Source organism: Vipera ursinii (genome assembly GCF_947247035.1).
Source record: "Vipera ursinii genome assembly, chromosome: 2".
Taxonomy (NCBI): Eukaryota; Metazoa; Chordata; class Lepidosauria; order Squamata; family Viperidae; genus Vipera; species Vipera ursinii.
The window spans coordinates 263,880,284-263,895,928 of NC_139513.1; the positions used below are offsets into that span (position 1 = coordinate 263,880,284).

At 38.3% G+C, this 15,645-nt stretch overlaps 3 protein-coding genes across 4 annotated transcripts in view; 1 reads left to right on the forward strand and 2 right to left on the reverse strand.

Annotated features, from left to right (window-relative positions):
- The window catches only part of ARSB (arylsulfatase B), a 79,672-nt gene extending 76,774 nt beyond the window's left edge, over positions 1–2,898 (reverse strand). For both annotated transcript variants that reach the window (XR_014491074.1, XM_083351503.1), the window contains exon 1: positions 2,635–2,898. Coding sequence is in view for 1 of the 2 variants with exons in the window: in XM_083351503.1 (XP_083207629.1) it covers positions 2,635–2,895 (261 nt within the window). In the remaining variant the exon portion in view is untranslated. The remainder of the gene's footprint in view (positions 1–2,634) is intronic.
- The window catches only part of SCAMP1 (secretory carrier membrane protein 1), a 319,758-nt gene that overhangs the window by 222,942 nt on the left and 81,171 nt on the right, over positions 1–15,645 (forward strand). The window lies entirely within an intron of this gene.
- Positions 6,946–15,645, reverse strand: part of DMGDH (dimethylglycine dehydrogenase) — a gene marked incomplete at its 3' end in the record, with an annotated part of 45,724 nt that continues 37,024 nt past the window's right edge. The window contains exons 15-16 of the mRNA XM_083351502.1: positions 8,110–8,244; positions 6,946–7,161 (exon numbers count right to left, since the gene is read on the reverse strand). Of these exons, the coding sequence (XP_083207628.1) occupies positions 6,946–7,161; positions 8,110–8,244 (351 nt within the window). The remainder of the gene's footprint in view (positions 7,162–8,109; positions 8,245–15,645) is intronic.

Here is a 15,645-nt window from a genome sequence, read left to right on the forward strand (position 1 = left end):
AATATAATTTTTTTTAAACTTGTTTTAACTTTTGTATCTTGGTTTTTAATTACCCTGTAAACCGCCCTGAGTCCTTCGGGAAAGGGCGATACATAAATGTAATAAAATAAAATAAATAAAATAAATAAACATCTTTGCTACAAATGTAGTTCTCTGTATGATGGGCCTCAGTTGGCTTCATGTGTTGATTTGTAATCAAGGAGCCAAAGCTTTCATGACACAATCTTCCATACAGAAAAGGTGAATGGTATCCAGAACAACCACTGTGCCAAGTTTCTGAGAACACTTTGAAGCAACCTCTTGGCCTCCATCTCAATTTTTGCAATGGGGAAAATAAGAGGTACAATTCTGACTCTTGAAGCAAGACTTTTGAAGAAGCCAGCATGTTATTTATGCATACATTTCCTTCTGCAAAAATGTTCTCATAGAGAAGTTAATCACCGTGATATCTTACAGAAACCAATCAGTGTGGTGCAATTTGGGATTTTGTAAGAAACAGAAATTTCTTACAAGTTCCTTCAGAATTGTCACAATACTTTTGCTTCTCCTTAATCTATTTCCAAATGGATAACTTCAGACTTCCTAGGTGCAATACATTAAAAAAAGGGGGGGGGAGAGTCAGGGAATCACCTCAAAATCTTAGATAACAAGAAGCACTTATAAACACAAAGTTACTTAAGTCAGAGGTGCTAATTGCAAAAACTACCCCAGTTAGTTTTTCTTAGTTCCCCCTCAATTCTACTATTAACACATTTTGGGCACAATACTGACAAAAAAGTATAAAAGGCTCTGTGGTTTTCTGCTCTCTCATCTCCTATCTTAAAAGGCACATGCTGCAAAAGGAACTTATTACTAAACATTTTGCTAATATGGAAAAATATCTTTGCTTCCATTTATAAGTTAGTTTCCATAGCAGATTAGAGAAGTTTAAGAATGCACAATGCTTCTATTTTTTTGGGGGGGGGAATTAAAAGCCACAAGAGGATTCTGTAAAGGAGATTATCCATTTTGACTGTATTTTAAGAGCATAAGACAATTTCTTATACAAGTAATCCTTGACCTTATGACCACAACTGAGCCCAAAATTTTTATTGTTAAGTAAGACATATGTTAAGTGAATTTTCCCCATTTTATGACCTTTCTTGCCACAGCTGTTAAGTGAATCACTGCAGTTGATAAGTTAATAACCCGACTGTTAAGTGAATCTGGCTTCCCCATTGAAGGTCGCAAAAGGTGATCACATAATCTTGGGACACAGCTACAGTCATAAATATGAATCAGTTGCCAAGCATTCTGAATTTTGATCACATGATCACAGGGATGCTGCAAAGGTTGCAATGATCATAAGTCATTTTTTTCACTGCTGTTATAACTTTGAACAGTCACTAAATGAACTATTGCAAGTTGAGGACTACCTGTATATCTTTTAAGGCTGATTTAAGTAACAGAATGAACATACTGAATAAATAACCAGACTAGCCGAATTTATACAAAGTGAGGCTAAACAAATCAAATCATTATGTTTCTCATCTCCCTTTAATACTATCCAAGGCATCTTTTTATTTTGTTGGAGGAATTCAACATTTAAATGTACCCTGTGTGAAATGCATTCTTTCATTTAACCTGAATCTGCCATAATTCAGCACGATTGGATGATTCTCATTTTCTCTGCACTAACTATACCTGCACACATCTCTATTATTCTTTATTTGCTTTTTAAAAAAACCAAAATACCCCCAAATATTGCAATATTTCCTTAGAAGTGACTATTGCTCTTCTTTGTAACTTTTCCAACTCTGAGAAACCTATATGCGGGTCAAGAAGCAACAGTGAGAACTGGACACAGAACCACTGATTGGTTCAAAATTGGGAAAGGAGTCCGGCAAGGCTGTATACTGTCGCCTGCCTATTTAACTTATATGCAGAGCACATCATGAGAAAGGCAGGGCTAGATGAATCAAAAGTTGGAATTAAGATTGCCGGGAGAAATATCAACAACCTAAGATAGTAGTAGTAGTAGTAGTAGTAGTAGTAGTAGTAATAGTAGTTGTCATTTCAACAATATACAGTACAGTACACAGTGAAATAAAACAACGTTTCCCCAGGACCAAGGTGCTACATCAGACAACACGAATCAAAAAAAGAACAGAACACAAACTACACATAACTCTAAACTAAAAACTTAAAAAAAACTACAAATACAAGTATTTATAGTTCCAGTTTCTTCGTGTTGAGAATTCTAATGGCTTGTAGGAAGAAACTGTTACACAATCTGGATGTCCGAGCTCGAATGCTCCTGTACCTCTTTCCAGATGGCAAAAGAGTGAAGAGTGTGTATGAGGGGTGTGTGTAATCAGCCACAATGTTTCTGGCTTTACGGATGCAACGTGTGATGTAAATATCCATGACAAAGGATGTGTTTGACATGTCTGCTCTATTCAAACAGGAGACCCTATGCTATTTTATAACAGGAGACTCTATTATAAAACGCTTTATCCTATCTGGGGACATTCAAAGCATGAACACCAGAGTTTTACCTCCTCCTGCAAGAGGAGCAGAGTGAGAAAAGAACTAGCCAATGTTGTTATAAATCTCACTTTCTTGGGGACAAGTTCAACTGTTTTTCGCTCCTACCTGGTACCTGCCGGTTAGCAACTGACTGCGAGAGGGAGTACACAGGGGCTGCGTATAGTAGCGCTCCAGACGTACTCCGCCGGCACCCAGCGCGTCCAAGTTCGGGGTGCGGATCTGGGAGCCGTGCCAGCCCACGTCGTTCCAGCCGAGATCGTCGGCCAGGATGAAGACCAGATGCGGTGACGTGTTTGGAGACCCTGCATTCAGACGACACAGTTGCATTAAGACCTGCAACCCTAGGAACAGGAGTCGCCGAACCATCGCTTCTCGCCTGATCAAGCAGGAACTGGGTCGATCGTCCGCCTATAAGGAAGAACTATGATCGAGAGGCGGGACCACCATCAAATTTAGCGTATCCGCTCAATCCGAACGAAACGTCTTCGCCCATAGCAATAAAAGGAGGCGGAACTAGAAGCCCGCTGGTTCGCTTGAAGCGCCTTTTTTTCTGGCTGAACTTCACCGAGATGCGGTTGGGAGAATTGGGCTAGTAGCCCATGGTGTGATGAAGTGAATATTGGGTGCAGAATACAACCCCGAGAACCCGCTGGCCTGTTTTGTGCACCTTAAACTATGCCCAGTTCCCATTTAAAAAAAATCCCCATTCAGAGAGCAGGTTTGCACCAGTGCAATCTTGCTGGAAGACAACCTCAAGTATCCTTCGCCCTCCGCTTTGCTGAATGGTGAACTACAACCTAGATCAGGAGTCTTCAAACTTGGCCCTTTTATGACTTGTGGACTTCAGCTCCCAGATTTCCTCAGCCAGGCACGCTGGCTGAGGAATTCTGGGAGCTGAAGTTCACAAGTCATAAAAGGGCCAAGTTTGAAGACCCCTGACCTAGATTAACTTTACTTGTTTTACACAGACTCAGACACACACACCTCGCTACACAATATGCTTCATGGAATTAGCCACAAGAATGATTTTAACTAATATTGGCGTAAACTTCAGGGAACTGTAATCGAAGCATGGTCTGATGTAAACTTTGTGGCAGGGTTCTACCAAACAACTTATTTTTTTCTTGCTGTAATGTACAGTATTTCAGTTAGTGGTCAGGAAGTGTAATAATCACTCAACACTATTTCATCCACAGACCCTTTGCTGCTGTTTTCTTACAAAAATCTGTTGTAATAAAACATGGAAATAGTAATGCCTATTGTGCTTATCAGAGAAAATATATAAATATTAATCTAAACATTAAAGAGTTGGCTTTTAGACCAATATTCACAGCTGGTTTATGATTATCCAGTCAATGAAATTAAGTCAATAGAAAAGATATGTTGTCCATTTGACACATTACCTTATACTATATATATGTATACATATACATACACATATAGGTGTCTATACTGTGTATGTGTGTGTATAAAATTGCAATAATATCTGCAAGAATAATCTGAAGTACCAATTAAATTCAAGTCACTTAAAAGTATAGTCATGCTGAATCGGACTAAAAATATTTTTGATCTGTAGAATTCAGCTGCATGTTTGTCCTCAGTGCTTCATCACTTTTTTATATTATAGATAATATAATAAAGGGATAGTAATTTTTTCTGGCAGTTGACATTGATAGCTAGTTTCACCTCTAAAAAGGTATTTTATTTAATGTAGGACAATACTTAAAATGGTTCGGTTGAGATCTGCATATGTGGGACTGTTTGGGGTAGATTGCAAGGGCGACTCCAAAATATAATTTTATAATATTTTATCTATATCTTAAATTATTGTACACTATTATAATTTCATTTTAGATTGTATTTTATTCCCATTTCATTTTAAATTGTATTTTATTCTAATTCCATTTTAAATTGTATTTTATCAAATTACATTTTAAATTGCTTTTATCTAATTTTAGTAATAATTTGTTGCTGGAACTTTGCACTTTGATATGGCCCAAGGGCTAATCAATAAAGACTTATAATAAAAAGGTATTTTATTTACTGACAGCAAAACTCATGGACTCATATATCTTATAAGAACCTGAGTATGTATGCCTTTTTTAATATAAGCAATCTCCCAACTATTAACTGAATGTTCAAAGAGAACAGAATTGTTTAATATCATAAAACAAATTTTGAAGTTGGTTATGTGATAGATTTATTAATTCAATTTTATAGATATTTAAAGGAAAACAGCAGAAAAATATTTCATGCTGTGTAGATGATTTCCTGTATAATATATATGCTTTTTTATTTTAAAAAAAGAGAGAGGGAGTAGGAAGCCTTATGTGAAAAGGCTGTTAATTTTCTAAACTACAAACTTCTTGATGCAGAGATTGGGTTACAGTTTTCTTTCCACAATAACAAAAAGATACATTTTTGACCTTTTGTGAGATTAAACATTTCTGGAGATCAGAGGAAGGTAATGAAGAAGGCACCAGTTATTCAGGATGCAGGAAGAAGAAAGCAGGAACTGTTATCACTAAGTGACTCTGTCATGTGACATGTTATATCAGACATGTCAAACACAAGGCCCGGGGGCCGGAGCCGGCCCGCGAAGTGGTTTCATGTGGCCCGCGAAGCCATCCTGGAAACAGGGAGGGAACGGCCCCCACTGCCTCGGCCCTGGCCCAGAGACCCTCCTCCTGCCAGAGACCCTCAGATCTGTCCCACTCCTGCCCAGGCCCCCAGAGACACCCTTGATGAGAACGATGTAGAGCTGGTCACGCCCACCCAGTAGGCCATACGCACTCTAGCCACGCCCACCCAGTAGGCCACGCCCACCCAGGCCACACCCACCCAGCCCCCTGAGGGCAACCGCCATGCTGATGTGGCCCTCAATGAAATTGAGTTTGACACCCCTGTGTTATATGGTCACCTTGCTTAGCACAGAAAATCCAGTCCCAAATGCCATTTGAACTACTTATAGTCCTAATAGAATATTCTCAATATTCACACAGAATTTTCTGCTTTACAAAATTTTGCTGAAATTTCCTCTGTTCAGATTGAATCAGATATGTCCATTAGTTATGTGATTCATTTTAACCTGCTTCAGGTGCTTCACAGGAGCAGAGCATAAAAGAAAAAAAATATGTTTAAATTGATTTGATATGCGATTTTTAATAGCATATCCGGATGGCAGTATTCACATTTTCCCAACAATATTTTGTTGTCCAGAAAAGGCCTTTTTCTTTTTATAATAGTTCTGTTATCTTTAATGCAACAACTTTTTCTGCCAATGTAAAACATTCCAAGCATAAATATAAGCAATAAAATCCACTTTTTTTTGCTATTTTGTTATTTTAAAAAATCTTACAAGGAGTTGATCATGCTCTTAATGCTCTGGTGGCAGATGGAAGCACTCTTGAAGTTCTTTCAAACTGAAGTTCTTTCAACTGACAGGAAATACAGAAACTAGTATCTTCTTCATTGGTCTTGTTCAATCCCGTCACGCAATAGTGTAATTTCAAAACAGGTAGAATTTTTGTCTGCTTGTTATTTTGGGAAGGAAGTTATATACAAATAGTCCTCGAATTATAACCACAATTAGGACTGAAATAAACGGAGGACTGTGCCCAATTTTACATCCTTTTTTGCCACAATTGTTAAGTAAATCACCAGGTCATTAAGCAAATCATAAAATAATTATATTCTGGTTTCCAAGTGCCTAAATTGCAATCACATGACTGTGAGGACACTGGGAAGGTTGTTAAAATGAGAACTGGTCATAAATCACTGTTTTCAGCACCATCATGACTTGGAATAGCTGCTAAACGTGTGGACATAACTTGAGGACTACCCGTAACCTCATATTTTGTTCCAGCAGTACAAAAACAGTAGCTTTGCAAAATCCTTGTTTTCTTTTTACTATACTGTTTTGCAAGTTATAATTCTTCTCCCTTTCTTTTCCCCTTGATTTTTAAAGATATCAATATCTGCTTTAGATCAGAATTACTCATCAAATATTTAGAGATGAGCTATTATATTTCTGGCACATAATCAAATACTTCACACAATAAAGGTACAGCTAATTTGGATATAGGCATACAGATAAAATCAGTGTTCTTAAAATCAGTTTGGGGGAGCCTACTAAACACTACAGTATTGAATGTTTTAAGTATGTAAACATGCTTTTTTTCTGTTGAATATTTCCTTATGGACGATTATTATTGTTGCTGACATTTTTGTTACATTTTTCCCCAAATGAAATGCAAATATTCACATGTTTTTTTACTCCAGACAAGCTCTTTCAAATGAACTTTTGTATTTTCTATCTTATGTAATTCAAGTCACACAGATTTCAAATATAGCAATATTTCAAATCAAGTTAATCCCATCTTAATTGTCAATCATGACAATTATGTGATCCTTTATTTATACTTTAGAACTTCTGCCTTTCCTTTGAAGCCGTGTTCTTGTTGGTTCAGTCATTACCAGTGGTTCTTGAACAAGAGTTGCTGGGTATTTTTTGCCTAGCAACTCAACCTCCACCTTCTGTCCAACTTTACTGAGTTCCACAGGAACATATGCAAAAGCCAGACTTTGCTGAGTACTATAGCTGTAACATCCAGATGTGGTGTTGCCAATAACCTGAAAAATTAAAATTAAAATTTACCACTATAGATTTACAGTATAAAATACACAGTTGATGCTGGTGATGACCTATAAAGCCCTGAATAGCTTGGGTCCGGGATATCTGAGGGAACACCTGCTGCCGGCATCAAGCTCCCTTCGTCCAGTGCGCTCCCACAGGGAGGGTCTTCTCAGGGTGCCGCCGATAAAAGATTGTCGGCGGATAACACCCAGGGGAAGGGCCTTCTCTGTGGGTGCGCCTGCCCTCTGGAACCAGCTGCCCGTGGAGCTTAGGACTGCCCCCGACCTCCGCACATTTCGCCGGGACCTGAAAACCTGGCTCTTTGAGCTCTCCGGCCCAGGCTGAGAATTTTTAACTGGGGTTTTTAATTCTAGGGATGATTTAATCTTTTTTAATTTGTTTTTAACTTTTGTATTGGTTGTTTTAAATGCCCCGTAAACCGCCCTGAGTCCTTCGGGAAAGGGCGGTATATAAATTTAATAAAATAAAATAAAAAAAATAAATAAATGTGGGTTTCTAAATAGTTAACCTCTAACATATACAGCGTGTAATAAAATCAAATATATTAGTTTAAACACAGTGACAAAATATTGAGATTATATTGATGCTTAGATGGTATAATTCTGTTTGGGTCATCTTTGTCCAATGGGGAAAATATTGCAAGTTAATTCCCATGCTTGACAAAAACTCTACTAGAGGCTAAATATTGTCTGACTTCTATAAAAGCTACAATCCCAACTCAAGTGTGGGGGGGTGTCAGACTGAGAAACGCTGATTTACAGCAAATATAGTATACACGCACCCACACCTTCTGCTTTCTGAAAAGCACATTAGCTTTTGCAACAAAATCTACTGAAAATGATAGCCATTTTTAAAAACGGAAATAAATACAAAGGAGGTTCCAGAAAAATGTTCTTCAATTATTTGAACTAAAATCTGCTTGCCTTGTTATTATACCAGACACTTTCATTTCCTTCAGGATCAACGTCGTCTGTTTTCAAGGTGAGACACACAAGTTTTCGTTCAAGCCCCTTTTCTTTAATTTGTTCCAGTGCTTTCTTTCCTATGAAGTCTGCTGGCTAGGGAAAAATGATAGTAAGTGATTAGTAGATTCTGACCAGGCTACAGATGTAGGTTTTGGAGAATTAACTGGAAATTAATAGTCAGGTTTCAGGTCTGGACATAACATGGAAGACAGCGTTGGTTGTGCTTGTTTGCAGAGCCAGGATGGTGGGGGATGTCCAATGCCTGGAGGCTGGGTTTTCATGGAGAATAGGTGGGTTAGGACGCTGAGCTTGTCGATCAGAAGGTCGGCAGTTTGGCAGGTCGAATCCCGAGTGCCGCGTAACAGAGTGAGCGCCTGTTACTCGTCCCAGCTTCTGCCAACCTAGCAGTTTGAAAGCATGTAAAAAATGCAAGTAGAAAAATAGGGACCGCTACAGTGGGAAGGTAACAGCGTTCCGTGCGCCTTTGGCGTCTAGCCATGCCGGCCACATGACCACGGAGACGTCCTCGGACAAGCGCTGGCTCTTTGGCTTTGAAACGGAGATGAGCACCGGCCCCTAGAGTCGGAAACGACTAGCACGCACGTGCGGGGGAACCTTTACCTTTACCTTTACAACAAAATTGAATGGCTGTTGGTCCTTGGCCTCCTGCTACTAGGAACCTTCCACCTTTGAACTAAAAAGCGTGGCATGTTCTTATTTGAAACTGGGCCCTGAGTTTTCCTAGACTCAGCTCCTTTTGAAAAAGCAGGTCGCAAGCTAAGGGTCGGAAGGCCATAAAGTTCTGTGACACATAAATCTGTCTACAGTTGGAAGCCTGATTTCTAAGTGAAACCTGGATGCTTCTGAATAGTTACTGGAGCGCAGAGCAATTGGAAGGCTTCCCAAAGCCATTTAATTAGTTTCTTGTTTTTATCCATAAGGACTTTTTATGGAATAGTGAGTTCAACAGGAACAATTTTATCAAGAGATGGCACTTCCACTAGTTACTGGAATAGAATAGAGACGGATGCCTATGCTCCTGCCTCCAGAATTGCAATTTACATTGGTTAGATTTCAAAGAAGTGCCTGTGCCAGATTGTTATTATGAAGTAATTATATATTCAACAGAGTGGAGAAAACCTTCTAGCAGTTCCACAACCTAAGCAACACATTCAGACGAGCAGCTTTTCAGCCAGTCTTTTTTCAATGGAAAAAGATGTATATTTTACCTCCTCAGCAAGGGGTCAAAATAAAAAGGTAGGAAGAAAATATGACGCCTTTTTCTTTCCATAGGAACATAGTATTATGAAATATTGTGAATACTACTGTATTCATTATCTCTCCCTCCTATTTATTTTAGCTTTTCTCTGCATTAGTCAGAAGTGAAGGCTATGCTATGAAAAATCATGATCATTCAATTTGCAGATAAAAAGAACAGTGACAACAGCATCATATGTCATCCAAGAATCAGCTAATTTGTATGAATATTCTGGGCCAGAAAAGAGAAGAGAAACATTTTTTAAGTGAGAGCAAACCATAAAAAATGAAAACAATAAAGTCTGCTTAAATATATGGTCAACAATGATTTCTGCAGTAATCATGGCCAATTTCTACAGTTCACTTTAATAAAATGGTGGCTGAGAAGATAACGAGAGATGCTTAGAAATGCTATTGGAGGATAAAGAGTGAACCCAACTGAACATGAGAAGAGCCTTTTTGGGGGGATTACCTCATGGTGATAAGGGCAGCAAAAAGTAGTTATTACTCTGCTCTTATTGCATCACAGAGTGCCCAACACAGTCATGCCCAGTTAATCGGAGAAGAGTTTGAACTGTGCATTAGAGGTGCACTTTCCCAGTGACAACTGATGCAAAACATGGGGGTCAATTTGGTCATCCTTACTATATTTGTTGTTTCTTTTTTAAAATTTACAGTGTTTATTTATTTTGTAAATAAATTATTTACAAAATTATTTTATTTTATTTATTTTGTAAATCACTTGTTGGGGTTTGGGCATCTTATGGATTATCATAATAGAAATTTAATAATTTATTATTGTGCACTGTACATTTGTCAGGGATATGATTTAGTTCATACCTGAGTGGCCTAGTGCTTTTCCCTACTTTCTTCAGTTTAAGCCTAAATTTTGCAATGAGAAGGTCATGGTCTGAACCACAGTCAGCTCCTGGTCTTGTTTTTACTCCATCTTGGGCTGCAGAGCACATAGTCAATCTGATTTCTGTGTTGACCATCTGGAGATGTCCATATGTAGAGCCATCTCTTGGGTTGTTGGAAAAGAGTGTTTGTTATGACCATCGTATTCTCTTGACAAAATTCTGTCAGCCTATGCCCTGCTTCATTTTGTACTCCAAGGCCAAACTTGCCTGTTATTCTGGTTATCTTTTGGCTTTCTACTTTAGCATTCCAATCCCCCATCATTTTTTGGTGTTAGTTCTATAAGGTGCTGTAGGGCTTTATAGAACCAGTCAATTTCATCCTCTTCAGCACCGGTGATTGGGGCATAGACTTGGACTACTGTTATATTGAATGGTTTGCCTTGGATTCGAACTGAGATCATTGTCATTTTGGCGATTGTATCCCAGTATTGCTTTTCCTACTCTTTTATTGACTATGAAGGCTACTCCATTTCTTCTGAAGGATTCTTGCCTGCAGTAGTATACCTGATGGTCATCTGAATTAAATTCACCCATTCCTGTCCATTTTAGTTCGCTGATACCTAAGATGTCGATGTTCAGTCTTGTCATCTCTTGTTTGACCACGTCCAGCTTTCCTTGATTCATGGATCTTACATTCCAGGTTCCTATGGAGAAAAAATCTTTACAGCATCGGACTTTCCTTTCACCACCAGACACATCCACACTGAGCGTCCTTTCGGCTTTGGCCCAGTCGCTTCATTCTTTCTGGCGCTACTAGTACTAGCCCTCTGCTCTTCCCCAGTAGCATATTGGACGCCTTCCGACCTGAGGGGCTCATCTTCCAGCATCATATCGTTTTGCATTTTGGTACTGTCCATGGGGTTTTCATGGCACAGATACTGGAGTGGGTTGCCATTTCCTTCTCCAGTGGATCACATTTTGTCAGAACTCTCTGCTATGACCTGTCCATCTTGGGTTGCCCTGCATGGCACAGCTCATAGCTTCACTGAATTATGCAACCACCTTCGCCACGACAAGGCAGTAATCCATGAAGGGGGGAGAACTGTTAAAATTTGGTAATTTTATTAAGTATGGGGGAAAGGTATGCTGTAATTGAAGACTTGAATTTGGCTGACAAGTTATATTGTACATTTTCTTTTATATGAATGTGATACTCTATTAAGTTCATTTTATTGGTTTATTTATTTGGATAGTTGACAAAAATGGAGTAAATAAATAATGAACAAATTCACTCTTAAAATTAAATCTTAAATGTTAACTCAATATCCTGGTAATTTAAACAGAGATATGGCATTTTACCCCTAAAGGCAACCAGATTCATGTTTCAAATAGTTGTGCCAAATGTATTTTTCTAAAGATACATAGTCAAGAAAATATTGTGTATGCTTTTCATTATTAGTTCTAAAAAGTCTTTTGATGGTTAAATTAAATGCAACATATGCAAATCATTTTAATTTATATTCTTGCTTTCATAATTTAATTTCTGAAAATGTATTTTCTGGTATTTTCTTTCCTAATTGTAATGGTAATAGAAATAAAGAAGGCAAGAGGTGACCAGACTTATTTCCTTCATTACAGTATATTTTTGTGATAAAAATCTGTTTATACTCTGTGGTGCATTGTCAAAGATAATTCCCAAAGATAATAAGGACTAGCCCAGCCTCAATAGCTGTAGAAATTTGAAGAATTTAAGTACCCAAAATAGCATGGAATATGGATAGTAACTCCCAGATTATAAGATTATTATTTTATCTGGTGAGGAAAATAAAACGAGGCAATTAAGGACAATAAAAAACCTCTCTGTTTTTAGTGTGCCGAAATCTGTCAAAAGATATGTGTAATCTTTTAATAGCATGATTTATTTGCTAAATCACTTGTGAATGCTGGAATAGATCCATATTATACACACAAAACTACTCAGCTGCATGAGAGCACAGCATCTGCTGCAATCTGCTTTGACTGCCACCTTAAAATACACAGGAGGCCATACTTGTGCAGCACTTTCAAATTAATTATTCTTCATTGGCTGCTTTTGACTAATTGCAAGACAACCTTCTAAAATAAATTCCTTTCATAGCTAAGCAAATATATGACATTTTACCCCTAAAAACAACCAATATTTCAGATTCATGTTCCAAATACTTGTGCCAAATGTATTTTCCTAAAGATATAGTCAAGAAAATATTTTTTGAAACTGTTTCCCCTTTATGTTTACAATAAAATATTTAATGAACTAAATAAGATCACAAACATATCAGAAACTGATTACAAAATTCAGAATTGTCTTTGCTAAGCAATACTGTATGGTTGTAATGTGTGACATCACATGACCATGCCACTTAGCAATCCAGCTCCAGCAGTCCCAGCTGTTGTTAAATGAGGACTGTAATTGCAATCACATGACTGCAGCTCTTTGCCATTTTGTAATTGTGAGATGGTGCCAATCGTATGACCATGGACACAATGTGATGGCCAGAATTCTGAGGACTGTTTTAATAGTGCCAAGGTAAGTTTCAATGGCTGCTGAATGTGCAGTTGTTAAACCAATCCATTTTTAGCAAAGGCTTTGCTTTTCTAGTCAACAATTTTTTTTCAGTTACGCTCTCCTTCCATTGAATAGCTTCTTCCCAAACAGGTAGGGAGTCCTCGAGTTACCACCATTCTGTCAATCCTTTCAGTAAACCTGACAGAATGAGCTAATTCTATTCCATTATAAGGCTATATTAACAGAATCTTGCAAGTCTAAAAGTACAAATATCCTGCCATCTCTTTTTACAGTGTGATCAATTAAGTTGGGTCCTTCCAAAATTTCTTTCTCTGACTCAGGTTTCTCCCTCTCTTGTTTCCTAAGTAGTATATCTTTCCCTTGTCCCTCAAGGTCATTCCCACATACAGTACACATTACACAGTCATTCAGTAATCATTTGAAGTAATGGAGGTGATGAATTCATGGTACTTATGTCCGGTCCTGAAGTTACAGTCACTGAAGTGCTCCTTTGGTCATGATTTCAAAATTCAGGCACGTCACATCCGCCCCTCACTTATGAAGGGCACTTCAACTTCCCCGCTGCCTATTTCATCTCCCATCTCTGCTCTTTTGACTGCTCTGTGTTATGTATGCAGGCACCTGCATAGCAACAGCCACCAGGGGGCGTTGGCCTGAACGGTTGTGGCGGGAAACCTAGTTTCAGCGGGAAACCTAGGGCCAACCCCATTGGCTGTTCGCCTACCTGGCTAGGTATTTAAGGAGGCCAGGTAACCCTCATCCCTCAGTACGCTACCCCCTTCCAATAAAGAGCTGAACATGTACTCTGGCTGGTGTCTCTTCCTTGTGTCGGACCCACTACACAACCTGTATACCAGCACTCCTCAGTGGCCCTGACACAGGGCCAGAGACTTTCAGCAGTCTTAGCTAGGCCATGCCTCCTTGCAGAGACTGGGTGGCAAGAACTGAAGAGGAGGCAGCCCATTACCTTACTGAGGCTTGGGCCTGGCAAAGATCAAGCCAGGTGTGACTTGGATTGGGGTGGGATTCAGTTATGGATGGCAACAGGGAGTGCTAGGTTGCTGTCATTAAGCAATGTGATCACATGATGTTGTATTTCATTTAACATCGCATTGCTTAGTAATGGACGTTCCAGTCCCAATGGCTCTTGTAATTAAAGGACCATCTATAGCTATGATTCTTTCTAACATTCTGTCCCATTACCATCACTCCCTGGCTCTGGAGTAAGTTTCGCTCAGCACACTTATTCTTTCCTGTTTGTTCTCCCCGTCCATGGGGCACTTCCATGGATTTCAGCACTTTACTTTTCTGCTACCAGATGCCATTTGATTCCTGTATTATTGTTCTCTCTGAATTAGTAATTGGACTACACATTATCATTCAGGAGGTCTACAGTGCCAGAACAGCATCTATTTCTACTGTGATGTAAGTCTCTGAATTCAGTCAGAAAGCCAAAAAGCAACAGGAGAAAAAGGAAATAAAAAGCGGTGTGTGTGTGTGTGTGTGTGTGTACACGCGCAAGCTCTCCAGGTATAGAAATGTATAGATTTCAGTTTGCAGTCTTTCCTCTGCCCCAAGGATGGAAGAAAGTACATCAGTATGAGCAGTGCTTTTTTTGTAAAAGAAAAAGGTGCCGGAACTCACACATGTCGTACAACCCGCCTTGCCTACCCTACAAGGTTCCATCCAAAAAAGGTGCTGGAACTCCGTTCTGGGCGTTCTATGAGAAAAAAAGCCCTGAGTATGAGTATGAGAGGGCCCTGTGTCAGAACAGATTTAGAGGTCATGCAATCAGTACCATTTTGGATTCTTTAAAATAATAAATGAAGAATATTGCAAAACCTCTGAAACCTTTCTTGTAATTTGTTCTATATAAGTGGTAAAGATTTGTTTAAAGATTTAATATTTTGCTACCATATTGGAATATTTTTCTATTTGCTCTATGTTATTTCTCTTTTTATTAAATTTATAATTAGCTTATATTTTATGAGAGAGTATTGCTTTATATTTAAAAGAAAAGTTCTTAACTTTAACAACTGGAATCTGAATTCTGGCTGGCAAAGCAAAATACTAAGTCCATATTTCAAGTCTTTGAATCCAATTAATTCTCCCCAATTTTTTCTTTACAAGTTTTTTCTTTTCTTTTAAGGCTTAGAATATGCACACTTCTGCAAATGCACTTATCATTGAATAAAGTAAAATATTTAGAAAGCCCAACTTTGCATTAGGAAATTATCTCTCAGAAATGGTTTCATTACTTGTATAGAATACTGAACTAGGACAAATATTAATTGCATTAAAAATGAGCCCAATTCATATTCAATGGGATAGGAATCCAAAGCTTCTATCATCATACTAAACATTCTAAGTATGTAAGAAGAAAGTTCTGACCAATATTATTTATAAAATAACATTCTCCAAACTGATCACTTCCAGATAAGCTGAACTTCATTCAATTCCCCTAATATTGCTTTGCTGGGATATTTCCTAGATAACATGGATGTACAAGTGTAAATGTATGTCTATATGTATACATGCACGCACACACACACACACACAAAAAGGAGAGATAATTTAAAAATGAGAAATGCTAGGGAGAAGATTATCCCAGCTTTTATGGTAAAACTGTGAACTTTTAACTTGAACACAACAGAAAGTCTGGTACTGTAAGTTTTAATCGCATCTCACATAGCGATTAAAGTTCTAGTTTAATAGTACTAACTAAACGGAGATGAGCACCGGCCCCTAGAGTTGGAAACGACTAGCACGCATGTGCGGGGGAACCTTTACCTTTACCTTTTTAAATAAAAA